The sequence below is a fragment of the Littorina saxatilis genome, linkage group LG1, assembly GCF_037325665.1.
Source record: "Littorina saxatilis isolate snail1 linkage group LG1, US_GU_Lsax_2.0, whole genome shotgun sequence".
In the NCBI taxonomy this organism is placed as follows: Eukaryota; Metazoa; Mollusca; class Gastropoda; order Littorinimorpha; family Littorinidae; genus Littorina; species Littorina saxatilis.
This window is the reverse complement of record NC_090245.1, coordinates 104,093,565-104,108,991: the sequence shown is the minus strand read 5'-3', so window position 1 is coordinate 104,108,991 and position 15,427 is coordinate 104,093,565. Positions and strand designations below refer to the sequence as shown.

Genomic DNA, 15,427 nt, shown 5'->3' with positions numbered 1-15,427 from the left:
CACTCCCTAGGTGCCGCAGATGTGCACCTGGGTTTTAGTTTCTTGATTCATTGTTTCCTTTCTCAGATTATGGACCTCCCATTTATTGAATACAGCCTATATGGTGCAAGACCAGTTCAGTGCCTACTGTTCACCTGTAGCCGCAAGCACATCATGCCAGTGATATTAGAGACTCGCTATTGCTCCTATGAGGGGAAGAAATGAAGAAAGAAAAATTAACTGGAGAGTTCCGGAAATTTCTAGAAGGTAAGGGAGATAACTCTTTTTTTGTATCCAAACAAAGGAGGTAAAGCTAATGATAATGGGATAGCGAGCGTCTTAAATTGCTACAGGGCTCCGCTTACTCCCGGGCGAAGCCGGGCTTAACTGCTAGTAATAATAATAATAATAATAATGCATACTATTTCTATAGCGCATGTATTCAGGGTTTAACCCTACACAAAGCGCTGTACAATCAAAATCCTACGACAAAAACACATGTGGACTGGGTGGCCGAGTGGTAACGCACTTGCGCTCGGAAGCGAGAGGTTGCGTGTTCGACCCTGGGTCAGGCCGCAATTTTCTTCCCCCTTTCCTAACCTAGGTGGTGGGTTCAAGTGCTAGTCTTTCGGATGAGACGAAAAACCGAGGTCCCTTCGTGTACACTACATTGGGGTGTGCACGTTAAAGATCCCACGATTGACAAAAGGGTCTTTCCTGGCAAAATTGTATAGGCATAGATAAAAAATGTCCACCAAATACCCGTTTGACTTGGAATAAAGGCCGTGAAAGGTGAATGCTCGCCTAATAGGCTACTGAGCTTTACTGGCCGATGTGAATGCGTTATTTATTGTGTGTAAACAATGTCTGTTTGTCTGTCTGTCTGTAAAAAATTCCATTTCAAACGGCAGAAATTAATATGTAAGCGCCTAGGGCTATATCTAGATTAGGCGCAAAAAAATGATCACAATAATAATAATAATTTAACATGACTATCGTAACAGAAGTTCACAAGAGATCCCCAGTAATAACGTTTTCATCTTGTATGCATGTATAATTATAGCTACCGATGTAAGTTTGATCGGAATAGCGGTATCTTTTGTGGTGACTCCTACGGTCTGTGGTCAGTTGAACTCAAGTTAATGATGTTATTGCAGACGATTGACCCCTTTGTCCTATCAAACTCGTTGAGTATTTCCGATCAACCCAAATGTAGCAAAATCTATATACCGATACATTTTATAAAAGTAGGTCTGCAGTTCACCATTTAGTGAATAATTAATTTATTGTTGAGTTTACATACATACACTTCACTACTTAGTCGTCATGTTGAAACTACACTGAGTGTGAATTTTCTCTCAGAAACGCCAATGAATTTATTGATATTAAACTGAATTCAGATTCAGCATTTGATGGATTACACACACACACACACACACATACACACACAGCCTGGTTTGTGTGTGGGTTTGCTTGTCACGTGCGTGTGCGTGTGTGTGCGTATGTGTATGTGGGTGTGTGCGTGTGTGTGTACGTGTGTGCGTGAGTATGGGAATGTCTGTATCTGAGTCTGCGTGTATGCACAAGACTGTCTATATGGGTATTTGGCAATGTTCTTAGCCTTGGATTAGCCAAATAATCGGCCTTAACGTTGTGTAAATGCTTACTACTGCTAGAATTAGCACGGTGTTACTAAGGCTACAAAATGCGGCATCCGGCATATTTGGTGATGACGCACACTCTTTAGTACTGACAAGCATGGTAACCGTAATGAAGAGGTGAAAACATGTATACAGACTTATACTGTTGTCTTTCTTGATGTATGTTTGTTTGAGTGGCTCAGTGACTTGAGTGATTCAATTATTTAATTTGTCATTTATTTTCGACTAATAAGTATCTTATTTTATAAGCCTCTACTCTATGTCGTACAACAGACACTCCGTATTAAATCCGGCATAACTCACCAAATATTCTTTCTTAATCATTTAGCCTTTTACTTTCCTTGTAGACGCAGACTCCTGAATTCTTCAGAGGAAAAAAAATCAAATCTGTATCATTCTATCACACACGCGTCCTCCTTTCAAACTGATCGACTCACTCAACTTCTAATTTTCCAGAAACGACCAAACGTTTATTGTGTAAAGTACACAAACATGCTCAACCGAGAATCATCTCAAATTCGAAATGATTTGTGAAAGCAAAAGAAAGGCAATATAAAAGAAACTTGTATGTAAAACAACAAACAGAATGACAGATGTAAAATTAAAACAGTGACACTTTCGCATCAGTGCAGTAACAAAGAAGTGCTACCGTTAAAAAAAATAAATTTTTAAAAAAACAGAGAGAAGTACACAGATATGCCGCAAAAAAACAAATCAGCTTTCAGCACACGCAGTGAAACCAACCAATAGATCAGCTTGAACGGGTGTACTAAAATCACTATCAACAGGGGTCAGTCGACAGGTCATGCGTGTACACCTCATTAGCTGTCCACTGATCAATAATTCACCCGTTATTACCGGTCAGCTAAAAGTTCGCTGAGATCACGACAAAAAGACCTTGGCCTCGTTTTCAACTGTAAGCGGTCTGACCTCCAATCAATGTTCTTCAAGGGACGCAACCCTCGAACATATCATGCAGAAGTCAGTTGGCCGTTACAGCTCAAAACATAGTCCATGGGTAAGAGGGTATAGTGCAAAGTTAGCGGGACTGTTCCCGCGAACTAGAAACACATTTGAACACAGATACAGATGAATGTGTGCCGATAAAGGTTATCTTGGTGTGCCGATAATCTACAAAGTATACGCGCTGGACAGCACTGGCCAGATAGCAGTTAGAAGGCTGAACGCGATATCTGATATATCAATAAAAAGAAGAGATTTATCCTTCTGGCACGTATAGTTCGGAGTAGGCTTGTATTGATAAATTGCTCGCGCTCTTATATATATATACTGCTGGACAAAAGTTCAACTTTTTGATGATGGCGGTGTGACGAAGTGTGTGCTTATGATAATAAAACGATATCAAAGCAGCCTTTGGTGACCAAAACTTCATCACACATGTAACACGAAGACACAGCTCAGTTAGGATACTTATGAGAACATGCTCCCATTACAAAACAGAAAAAATACCCCCAAGCATGAAAAGCACCCCAATATCAAGTGAAAAGTCCGAAAAGAGAATACAAAATAATATCTGACCCTCACACTCAAAACTATATAAGAAAACTAAACATACCAGAACTCACTTTTAATCACACAGCTGGACAAAAAACAAGTCGCGTAAGGCGAAATTACTACATTTAGTCAAGCTGTGGAACTCACAGAATGAAACTGAACGTAGTCCGCCGCTAGTGCAAAAGGCAGTGAAAGTGACGTGCCTGTTTGGCGCGGTAGCGGTTGCGCTGTGCGTCATAGCACGCTTTACTGTACCTCTCTTCGTTTTAACTTTCTGAGCGTGTTTTTAATCCAAACATATCATATCTATATGTTTTTGGAATCAGGAACCGACAAGGAATAAGATGAAATTGTTTTTAAAACGATTTCGGAAATTTAATTTTAATAATAATTTTTTTATTTTAATTTTCAGAGCTTGTTTTTAATCCGAATATAACATATTTATATGTTTTTGGAATCAGAACATGATGAAGAATAAAATAAAAGTAATTTTAGATCGTTTTATAAAAAATTAATTTTAATTACAATTTTCAGATTTTTAATGACCAAAGTCATTAATTAATTTGTAAGCCTCCATGCTGAAATGCAATACCGAAGTCCAGCCTTCGTCGAAGATTGCTTGGTCAAAATTTCAATCAATTTAATTGAAAATTGAGGGTGTGACTTTTACAAAAAGCCGGATATGACGTCATAAAAGACATTTATCGAAATAATGAAAATAAACGTCTGGGGATATCATACCCAGGAACTCTCATGTAAAATTCATAAAGATCGGTCCAGTAGTTTACTCTGAATCGCACACACACACGCACAGACAGACACACACACACACACACACACACACATACACCACGACCCTCGTCTCGATCCCCCCTCTATGTTAAAACATTTAGTCAAAACTTGACTAAATGTAAAAACTGCACACAAATCAAAAGTTAGAAAAAATAGACTGAAAATAAAACTCCTTGTCACTCAAAAAAACCTGTGATCAGAGATATCAGAGCCGAATTCGGTCTTTAAAAAAAATAAGAACAAGAATGTACTGCGATGATAAACCATGAAACGGGGCCAACGTGTTTGGGTTGCCAAACTGACCAATTAGAATGATTCACGCAGATAAAGTTTTAGAGGGGTGAAAAAAAACTGTGTTATGCACCTTAATGTTAATATAACCTTGTGGACAAGTTGTGCCTACCTAGCTCTCATTTCACTTATCACAATGGCAAAAAGCTAGTTCAGTACTGAAGCACTAGGCTTCGACAATCTCAGTTCTTTCTTTTTACATTTAGTCAAGTTTTGACTAAATGGTTTAACATAGAGGGGGAATCGAGACGAGGGTCGTGGTGTATGTGTGTATGTGTGTGTGTGTGTGTGTCTTGTCTGTCTGTCTGTGCGTGTGTGTGTGTAGGGCGATTCAGACCAAACTACTGGACCGATCTTTATGAAATTTTACATGAGAGTTCTTGGGAATGATATCCCCGGATGTTTTTTTCTTTTTTTCGATAAATACTTTTGATGACGTCATATCCGGCTTTTTGTAAAAGTTGAGGCGGCACTGTCACACCCTCATTTTTCAATCAAATTGATTGAAATTTTTGTAAAGCAATCTTCGACGAAGGCCGGACTTCGGTATTGCATCTCAGCTTGGTGGCTTAAAAATTAATAAATGATTTAGGTCATTAAAAATCTCAACATTGTAATATTTTTTTTTATATAAAACGATACAAATTTACGTTCATCTTATTTTACATCATTTCCTGATTCTAAAAACATATAAATATGTTATATTTGGATTAAAAACAAGCTCTGAAAATTAAAAATCTAAAAATTATGATCACAATTAAATTTCCGAAATCGATTTAAAAACAATTTCATCTTATTCCTTGTCGGTTCCTGATTCCAAAAACATATAGATATGATATGTTTGGATTAAAAACACGCTCAGAAAATTAAAACGAAGAGAGGTACAGAAAAGCGTGCTATGCAGCACAGCGAAACCACTACCGCGCTGAACAGGCTCGTCAGTTTCACTCCGTTTTGCACAAGCGGCGGACTACGGTCATTGTGAAAAAATGCAGTGCGTTCAGTTTCATTCTGTGAGTTCCACAGCTTGACTAAATGTAGTAATTTCGCCTTACGCGACTTGTTTTTAATATTCTAGCCGTGCTTGTCGTGTACGTGCTAACAATTTAACTTATCGTCCGTCCCTCCCTTAATAGTTTCGCTTTTCTTTTTTTGTGTGCATTTTTCTAGCATGTACCTAAATAACAATTCTATGGTAGTGTTCGTTTCCCATGTCCACTTTAACCCTGCTTCTTGGTTTCCTTGTGCTTTCTCTCCCACTCCTGCAGGTCCTTGCTCTTGACCCCTCCCGCGCTCATGGGGGGACAGTAGAAGCCCAAGATTTTGTCAAAGTGGTTGAAGAACGGCTGGAAGTTGGTCAAGGGTTTCTGGTGGTGCATGTCGTGCTTGGGGGAGCCGCCGTATAGGCCGAAGGGCACCAGCCTGTGGAGCAGGAAAGGAAAGTCGAAGCCGATGTGAGCTTCCACGCTGTTTGAAGAAATAGAAAAGCGATACGATGGTCAGAGAACATTGATTGGTTGGTTGGTTGGTTGGTTGCTTGCTTGCTTGCTTGCTTGCTTGCTTGCTTGCTTGCTTGCTTGCTTGCTTGCTTGGTTTGTTGCTTGTTTGGTTTGTTGCTTGCTTGCTTGGTTGATTGATTGATTGATGGAGTGAGTGAGTGAGCGAGTGACCCACTTTCGCTTCGTGCATCTCAGCCCTGGGCAATACTATGCAAACAAGAAGGGTCATCGAATAACAGGAATCCCTAAGCCCTAAGACAACAGATAAATGCCATATATGTACAACGCGCGCGTGTTTTAATAAGATAATACAAAGCCTACAGCAAACACAGTCACCGATGAAGCCAAGGTGGCAGGGGGAATTGGATCTGAGAAGTCTTTGATCATATGCGAGCCGAAAGAACAAAATCTGTTTGTTATACATTCAAATAATAAAGTTGTATTGAATTGAATTGAATTGAATTGAATTGAATTGAATCTCGCTTACCTGATGGTGATGGAGATGAGCATGTAGCTCCAGATGGTCAGGCAGTGGCAGTTGAAGAACCAGGTGTTGGTGGTGGTCAGGAAGCCCACGACGATGAGCTCCCAGGGGTGCAGGTACTGCGTCACCCAGGTGAAGGGCGCGTGGTAGCGGTGGTGCACGGCGTGGATGGTGCGGTACAGGAACCTGATCTTGTGGTGCGTCAAGTGCCAGACGAAGTACTGGAAGTCGAAGATGACCAGGGCCGCCGCTTGCTGCCACACCATCTCCCACACGGTGGGGGCCAGCTCCGGAAGCGGCGTGGGCGGCGTCCACACCCACTGCACCATGGCGGCGGGCATGATGAACAGCACGTGGTTCCAGAAGGTCAGGTTGAGCGTGTCCCAGATGAGGGGCAGGGTGACCTGCTTGTCGGGCTGGATCTTGTACTTGTTGTACCACTTCTGCTTGTAGCAGTACAGGTCCACCAGCATGAAGGTGAAGCACTCGCCGAAGTAGACCACGATGGACAGGATGACGGGGAAGAGGGGGGACATGAGGAGGTCCTCGTGGCCCTTCCTCATGTCCCACAGAGGCTGCAGGAACCGCTCCTGGGCAACCTCGGGTACCGCTTGCGTGGCGTTCTGCATGATGATGGCTTTAGGGGTGCTCAACCTTCGTCCTGAAAATGAAAACGAGGATTCTGTTACTGATGTAGGCTTAGCATATTGCACGGCCTATTCATTGCGATACAGCGCACTATGAGCATACCCCAGTTGTTGTTTTAGAGAAAAATGTGTTTTATGTATGCAAAAGGCGCAGACAGCAGATAAGCCGATGGAGGTGGATAAGCCGATGGAGGTGGATAAGCCGATGGAGGTGGATAAGCCGATGGAGGTGGATAAGCCGATGGAGGTGGATAAGCCGATGGAGGTGGATAAGCCGATGGAGGTGGATAAGCCGCAGGGGTCCTGCTGAAATAGACGATCGAATTCTGGAAATAACTCCGCCGGATTTGTATGGGTTGTTGAAGAGTGACCTTTTCTTGCAAAACCTCTGCCAAACATTGGAGGGGCCAATCACTAGCGATGGGTGTGCGAGATACGCGTAGACGGAAGTACGTGTTTTCGACAATCCCGAAATGAGGTTTGAAAGTCATGAAGTAGAGAACACGATGCCGAGTAACACGCTTTCATTCAAGCTTTATCAGCTTGGGTTTATGTTAAGCTTCTGAAATGCACAGGGGCCTGGCACCAATGTTTTGAGGACTTCAATTGAAAAGGCACGGAGTTTACAAAACCTCAGTGAGCACTTGGATACAGTGTTGTAAGCTAAGTATCCTGTTCAGTGTCAGTAATTGTGCATGTGCAAAGGTATTTAGTACGGACATTAATATGACCGTGTTGAGTCCCCAAAACACACCTGCCGTCATGTTACTTGAAAGTTTGCCGTGCGACTTGCCGTACCCGGTTGTTGTGTGTGTGTTTTTGGTTTTTTTTTTGGGGGGGGGTTGGGTTGTTTTTTTTTTGGGGGGGGGGGGTGGAGGGCAAATTATGCTGTCAAATATATATGAGGCTGTTTTGGGGTCATTCTCCCAAATAAACCTGTTACTGTTACGTATCAGATAAAACAGGAAATCTTGTTTATATGCTGTGAGGGAAGAAAATGGAGATCAAAATTAATAGACTGTCAGTCACAAAAATTAAAAGAATCCAGAGACTTAAAAGACTACTCTGTAGCTAATATCACAAAAGGCAGTTGAGCACGTGTTATTTCTCAAGCTCTCAAATTACATGATAACATATCTCATGAAAATGTTCTATCACTCTCAGAGGCAATAACATGTATTTGAACACAAAAAGTCTCAAGACAAGGGGAACGTTTGAATTAAGGCCTCACTCCGCCAAGCGAAAACAATTCGCCTCACGGTCTCAGACCTGGTCAACCCTTGACATGAGATAAGACCCTTCTTTCCCTTGGTCACATAGCAAAAATAGCCACAGCCTGGATGCTCTCTATGCACAGTCGTTGGTTTTTTGTGTTTTTTTTAATCAATCAATCAATATGAGGCTTATATCGCGCGTATTCCGTGGGTACAGTTCTAAGCGCAGGGATTTTTTTTTATGCAATTTATATCGCGCACATATTCAAGGCGCAGGGATGTATTTATGCCGTGTGAGATGGAATTTTTTTACACAATACATCACGCATTCACATCGGTCAGCAGATCGCAGCCATTTCGGCGCATATCCTACTTTTCACGGCCTATTATTCCAAGTCACACGGGTATTTTGGTGGACATTTTTATCTATGCCTATACAATTTTACCAGGAAAGACCCTTTTGTCAATCGTGGTATCTTTAACGGGGGCTGGGCCGCTATTGCGCGGGTCCGCTATTGCGCGGGGCCGCTATTGCGCGAATCTAACCCTAACCCTAACCCTAAAGATTCGCGCAATAGCGGCCCCGCGCAATAGCGGCCCGCGCAATAGCGGGCCGACCCCGTTTAACGTGCACACCCCAATGTAGTGTACAACGAAGGGACCTCGGTTTTTCGTCTCATCCGAAAGACTAAGCACTTGAACCCACCACCTAGGTTAGGAAAGGGGGGAGAAAATTGCTAACGCCCTGACCCAGGGTCGAACTCGCAACCTCTCGCTTCCGAGCGCAAGTGCGTTACCACTCGGCCATTGTCGTAAAAGGCACCACGGCAAGTAGTCAGGGTGTTGATTTGTGGTGTGTGACCAAGTGGAGGGATGGTCAGTCTTATCCCATGTTAAAAGTCTGGCCAGATCTGAGACAGCGAAACAGTTTTCACGAGGCGGAGTGGGACACCTTTCAGTGACGAATTCGACAGTTTGAGCTCTTTTGACTAGGCCTAAAAAAAAAATAGGTGTGGTTACGGTAACCCGACCTACCCTATTTTTAGGGGCCGATCCTATAACTTTTTATTACATTTGTCCCCCCCAAAAAAACAAAAAAACAAAAAAAACGAGTGCAAAAAACGCAATGTAAACGAAAGCGCCCGAGTCGCACACTTATTTCCCTGTCAAGTAGGTTTAATTTGTACACATTAGAAAAAAAAGTTTAAAAAAAAAAGTGATTGCCTACCTACCTACCCTATTTTTTTTGGCTATGTTACCGTAACCACACCTATTTTTTTTTTTTTTGGCCCTAGCTTACATGGTCGGATCCATGTTCCGACATGTATGTCAAATGTCAATCTTCGGGAAATGTCAAACCTGAACAGATTATCCTGCTTTCATCTCCGTATTTTCTTAGATGTATTCCTGATAACTTCAACCAACAGCTTTTTTGACTCACGGAAAATTATGTACAAATTACAAATGCCATTTCAAGTCAGTTTTAAATGCGATCAAACCCTCGGTCTCACAAAGGTATTTGAATAATTTTATTTTAGCCTATGGCTGAGTTGATAGATACGCCGCCATGTTATCAGGAACAAGGATATAATTATTTCAAAGGGGAAAACTTCAGTTTCAGACAAGACTCGAGTAGATAAGAAGAAAACGGGCAATGACGGTCTGATCACCTGAGAAAAACAGCAACAAGAAAGACGGATGCTGAAACCAATTCGCATGCAAAACACGGCTGCAGCTGATGTTCAAGATCAAAACAAATTTATACAGCTTGTTCAGCCTCAGTTGCTCTGAACTGCAAAGATCGGACCGTTCCAAGTGTCGTCATGCACTTCTTTTTTCATCGGCCACAATCACACAGTGGTTTATACTAACCTTACAACTCAGAACCTTGGTGAAGGAAACTATAATGAAGTAAATATCCAAATCCCAATGAAACGCACAGAGGCCCTCTAAATGACAGCCTGTCACTCATTGAAAAGAGCCACACAATAGGCGTCGGCGACTGACGTGAAAATAAGACTGTGAGTTTTATAACGATAATTTAAACAAGTAACTCGTTATTGACAGCCAAACAAAACCCGCGTACAGGTCAGAGTTCAGATGGGAACCCAGGACGCCTGTGACGTCATACTGCGAGACCAGTTGCAGTCAGTTTTGGAAACGGGTTAATGAATAAATACTATATCAACACACTGACCGTGCCGGTGGAACGTGCGTCACTGTGTCACTACGCCGACAATGGGCGGTTTCCGTTGGCCGTGGTATGTATCCACTCTAACCCAGAATGTTCTGCTGTTCGCAGTGAGAAACTTTGTCAAAAATCGGTTGATGAGGCACTGAGCTGCTGATGTACGAGCACACGGCGGTTGTTCCACTGCATATTTGAAGGAGTAGGAACCGCCAGTTGCTGCTACGCTTCAAGGAAGCTGTTGCAGCGGCAGTTCCACTGATGATCAATAAAGTGTCGTCTGCTCTGCGATCGCTTAAGCATACACCGAAAAGAGCACATTCGCCTTCATTTGAATTCTGAAGGAAATAGCTAACACCGCAAGAGATCAATCCTAAACAGCTCTTGAAACGAATAATCCGTTGACATCCACTTTTCCTTGCAGAAGTTGTGAATACACAAAAATACACATGTACACACAAACACAGGCACACAAATTTGTAGAAGCCGGCTGGCTCCAAGACTACATCGCCGGGCGAGTGCATTTCACAGGAGAGAGGGGGTTAGCGTCAGAGTGAATAAGATGCACAAAGGGACAGATTCTGATGTTGCAGTTTTGTACCAAAAGGTTTTCGTACTTAACACCAACTATAGCCTTTTCTCATGCTCAATTCAGCTTTTTCTTTCCCGAAATACCTGCCGTGTAGTGTATTAAACGCGACTTGCTTCTTCCCGACCCCCCTTCGTGTACGTTGCTAGTGCGCGCGCACTGCAAACGACCAGGCAGGGCAACACTCGAGTTCAACACTGATGTAGTTCACGGAAACTTTGTGTGGCCGTGAAGTTTTGTCGCAATGGAAGCCCTTTCTTTATGTGAACAAAAAAAACAACACAAAAAACACATTGGAACGTTCAACCTGAACTTAGACTTATCATCGTACTTAAAACGAACTCTGCCAGCGTTTTGTTGTTCAACAGAGACTATTAGTCTTTCGTCAAGACTGCTAGTCGGGATTACTAAATACTTATTGTTTACATCTTTAACATAGTATTACTGTTTGTTTGTTTTTTGTTTCTTTGTCGTTTTTTCGGGATTTTTGGCTTGCTGTTAGTTTGTGTCTAAATGGGTATCAGTTATCGAATTCATTCAAAACCCGTTTTAACATGATCACTTGGTATTATTAGAGGGAAAAGGGAGTGAAGGGACAGTTTTTGTTACGTACAGAAAAATCAGTTTTTCTTCTTCTTCCCAACATTTGTGTTTTTTGAAAAATGTTGATTGTTTCAGTTTTTTGTGGGTTTTGTGTTGTTTTGGTTTGTTTTCTTGTGTGTGTGTGTGTGTGTGTGTGTGTGTGTGTGTGTGTGTGTGTGTGTGTGTGTGTGTGTGTGTGTGTGTGTGTGTGTGTGTGTGTGTGTGTGTGTGTGTGTGTGTGTGTGTGTGCGTTTTGTCAGTGTGTTTGTGTGTGTGTGTTTTTTGTTGTTTCGGTTTGCTTTTGATTCGTTTCATTTGTTGTTGTTGTTGTTGTTTTTGTTGTTGTTGTTGTTGTTGTTGTTGTTGTTGTTGTTGTTGTTGTTGTTGTTGTTGTTGTTGATGATGGTGGTAGTTTTTGGGGTGTTTTTTATGCAAGTTTTATTTGTCACAACCCTGAGATTCAGAATACCAAGACTTCCATTTTATCACTTATTTGATTGTTCAAAACAAAATGACATTTTTCCTCCACAGAGCACTCACAATAAAGTGCTCTAACAAAACTACTTTTACATCTAAGTAAGTTACTTCAATAAAAAATTGATCAGTTCAACCAACCAACCCAAAAACAATAAAGATGTATAGATAAATGAATAAATTAAAGAAATAACTTAAGTTAAAAAAAATGTTGATGTAAAAGGATTAAGTTCAAAGAAAATAAAAATAAAAATAGATACAAGTGGTTTTTTTTAAACTATAATAAAATAAGATAAAGTAAATACACGTACCTTTAATTAAGAATAAAAGACTTTAAAGTAAAACTAATTAGTCCCACTAAACAAAAAGCAATTATGATAATCGTGATCATAATTCTTGCACTATGATCACACACACACACACACACACACACACACACACACACACACACACACACACACACACACACACACACACACACACCTGTTGTTATTAATTAAATAATGATCAAAAGACTTAATTGGTAAACCAAAAAATGGATTCACAATCGTTTTAAATAAACAGTGTCACTGAATTAAGCCACACGAGAGATCATGCATCCACTGCTTTTGAGGGAAACCTTTGCAAACAGAAACTTCTTCTTCTTCTTCTACGTTCCCGGCTCTCTCTTAATATCCGTTTGTATGGCCATGTTGGGTTTGATGCGTGCATGCCTGGTTTTCTCCTGTAGATGGGTGTCGGCACAGAAGGTCTGCCCGCTGTCCTCAGCCAACATGCTCCGTCTTCATGGCAGCTCAAATTTTTTATCGAGGTTCTCTCCTCTAGATCCGCCGTGTTTCGCCTAGGGGCTTTCGCTGCCTAGTTGATAGGGTCACCTCGTAGAGGATGTGGTCATAGACCACGCACGGTCGGTCTTGGGATAGGGAAACGTTATGCTAGTCCGGAGGGATTACGCCACAATGGCCACCTCGCGAAGACCCAGGGTCCTAGACTAGGGAGGTCCAAGGGGGAGCACCGGGAGGGCTACCCCTCTACCCGCACCTCCAACACAATCCCTTCCCCTGGTAGCTTCATCCCCAAGGAGGAAACAAAGCTACCTGCAACACCCCGCAAACAGAAACAATAAGGAGTAACACTAAATAAATATCTATTAAGATCTTTCAGAAAACAGAGTGCTCTAGTGCGGAAGAATTAAACATTCCATAAACGTTACAAACAATGGAAGTTTACGGAACGTTTAATTGACAACATAAAACATAAGCTATACCCTTAAAAAAACAGTCTATGATATTTATTAAAAGGGTTGCTCCATTCATTAACCTTTTTTCTTTTTTTCTTTCTTTGATTCTGTGTTTTATCATGTATCTTTCAAGCTTATGCTGATAGAATTCAAAGAACATCAAATATAATTGTCTGAATTGCGAACTAAGCCTTTTTTTTTAGGCCAAACAAAAAGATATGTTGGTTTCGGTAACCCGACCGACCCTATGTTTTCCCGCCGACCCTAAAACTTTTTTTCATTTCTCAAAATAATATAGAAAAAAAACAACCTCTGGCACATTTTGCGAACCATACCTAGACTATAAATAAAAAATAAAAATAAAATAAAATCCGACCTACCGACCCTATTTTGGTTGGTCATGTTACTCTAAACCAACATATATTTTTATTTGGCCTTTCGTGAAGGGAGACCGGCACGGGAGGTCGTGGGTTCGAACCCCGGCCGGGTTATACCTAAGACTTTAAAATTGGCAATCTAGTGGCTGCTCCGCCTGGCGTCTGGCATTATGGGGTAAGTGCTAGGACTGGTTGGTCCGGTGTCAGAATAATGTGACTGGGTGAGACACGAAGCCTGTGCTGCGACTTCTGTCTTGTGTGTGGCGCACGTTTTATGTCAAAGCAGCACCGCCCTGATATGGCCCTTCGTGGTCGGCTGGGCGTTAAGCAAAAACAAACAAACAAACAAACGTGAAGGGAGTTCAAAGTGGAAGATTCAAAGTTCATTTGACAACCAGCAGGCATGTCCTCCCACGAGTTTCATTGACGTTGAAATTATCTTTTTTTAGATTCACAAGTGTTAACTACTATCGATTGAGCAATCACACAAGGGCTCAGCTTGAAGCACTCTCACCAAAAACTAACGGTACAATCCTTCTTAAGCGATCATGTTCGTCACCAACAAATCCCTCCAAACTTTAGTCCTAGTCTTAGTCTTGTTCTTGTTCTTGTTCTTGTTGAAGACTTTTTTGTACACTCGGATATTCAGATAATTAAAAAGGTAAAGGTCTGGAGGATTTAAATCAGGTAAGTATTGTTACCGCACGTTGTCAAACCTCGTACTCATGTCGAGTTGATCCCAGGATTCGTTTTTACATTTAGTCAAGTTTTGACTAAATGTTTTAACATAGAGGGGGAATCGAGATGAGGGTAGTGGTGTTTCTCTGTGTGTGTGTGTGTGTGTGTGTGTGTGTGTGTGTGTGTGTGTGTGTGTGTGTGTGTGTGTGTGTGTGTGTGTGTGTGTGTGTGTGCGTGTGTGTGTGTGTGTGTGTGTGTGTGTGTGTATAAAGTCATTCCGAGAAAACTACTGGACCGATCTTCATGAAACTTCACATGAGAGTTCCTGAGTATAATATCCCCAGATTGTTTTTTTTTTCATTTTTGGGAAAAATGTCTTTGATGACGTCATATCCGACTTTTTGTGAAATTGTGGTCAAGTAATCTTCGACGAAGCCCGGATTGCATTTCAGCTTGGTTAAAATCGATTTTTCGCAAACAGATTTAAAATTGATTGCATTGTATTCCTTGTCTTCTCCTAAATTCAAAATTATAGAATTATAGATATGTCATGTTTACTCAAAAAATGTGCTCAGAATGAAAGAAAATAGGTTCAATACTACGGACGCGTGGTTCGCGGCGGCGAGCGTGACCCGTCTCGGTCTTCGGTATGGTTAGCCGAGACTATCTGAATGTAGTCTCGGCGATGATTGGTTTGTAGTGTTGATCTTGACTAATTGTATTTATATCGCTTTACGCGACTTGTTCTGTTTGTTGAAAGTGCATTTGAGTCAGACTATCAGTTTGACCTACAAACTTGCCACTTCGTGGACTGTTCATGCATAAGCTGCTGTTACTGTACATTAAATATGAAGTTAGTCGATCAACAGATGCAAAAGTGTTTGTGTGGGTTGCAATATTGAGTTCATGAGTTCTTACACGAAGGTGATTATGAGGGAGCCAAAATTGTAGACTTAAATAACACAGTGAACCTGCCAGCCCGGTGAGCACTTTTCAGATCAACGATTCTGTTGACTACTGACACAGATGATCATCAACACTTTGAATTTATTTGCACTATATACATAGTCCAAACACACAAACACAACAACAACAACAACAACAACAACAACAACAACAACAAAAACAACAACAAAAAAAACAGAACCAAGGGATTATTGTAGTTGCTTATTTTGCTACATGGGAGAGCGGAGGTGAGGGGGTGGAGGAGGGGGGTG

At 41.5% G+C, this 15,427-nt stretch overlaps 1 protein-coding gene across 2 annotated transcripts; it reads right to left on the bottom strand.

Moving 5' to 3' along the window:
• Window positions 1-4,551: 4,551 nt before the first annotated feature.
• Window positions 4,552-10,877, bottom strand: LOC138948596 (cholesterol 25-hydroxylase-like protein 1, member 2). Of its 2 annotated transcripts, none has more exons than XM_070320154.1 (3): window positions 10,280-10,877; window positions 6,225-6,882; window positions 4,552-5,705 (listed from the first exon to the last, which is right to left on the bottom strand). In XM_070320154.1, the coding sequence occupies exons 2-3, from the start codon at window positions 6,848-6,850 to the stop codon at window positions 5,459-5,461; spliced, it is 873 nt and encodes a 290-aa protein (XP_070176255.1). In that variant the 5' UTR covers window positions 6,851-6,882; window positions 10,280-10,877; the 3' UTR covers window positions 4,552-5,458. The 2 variants fall into 2 exon arrangements, with proteins under 2 accessions (XP_070176255.1, XP_070176264.1); XM_070320163.1 differs by lacking the exon at window positions 10,280-10,877 and adding an exon at window positions 9,955-10,180.
• Window positions 10,878-15,427: the final 4,550 nt, after the last annotated feature.

Coding starts and splice junctions, on each gene's coding strand:
- LOC138948596 (XM_070320154.1), bottom strand. CDS start 6,850: ATGCAGAACGCCACGCAAGCGGTACCCGAGGTTGCCCAGGAGCGGTTC. Junction 5,706..6,224: donor CTCATCTCCATCACCATCAG/GTAAGCGAGATT, acceptor TTCTTCAAACAG/CGTGGAAGCTCACATCGGCT.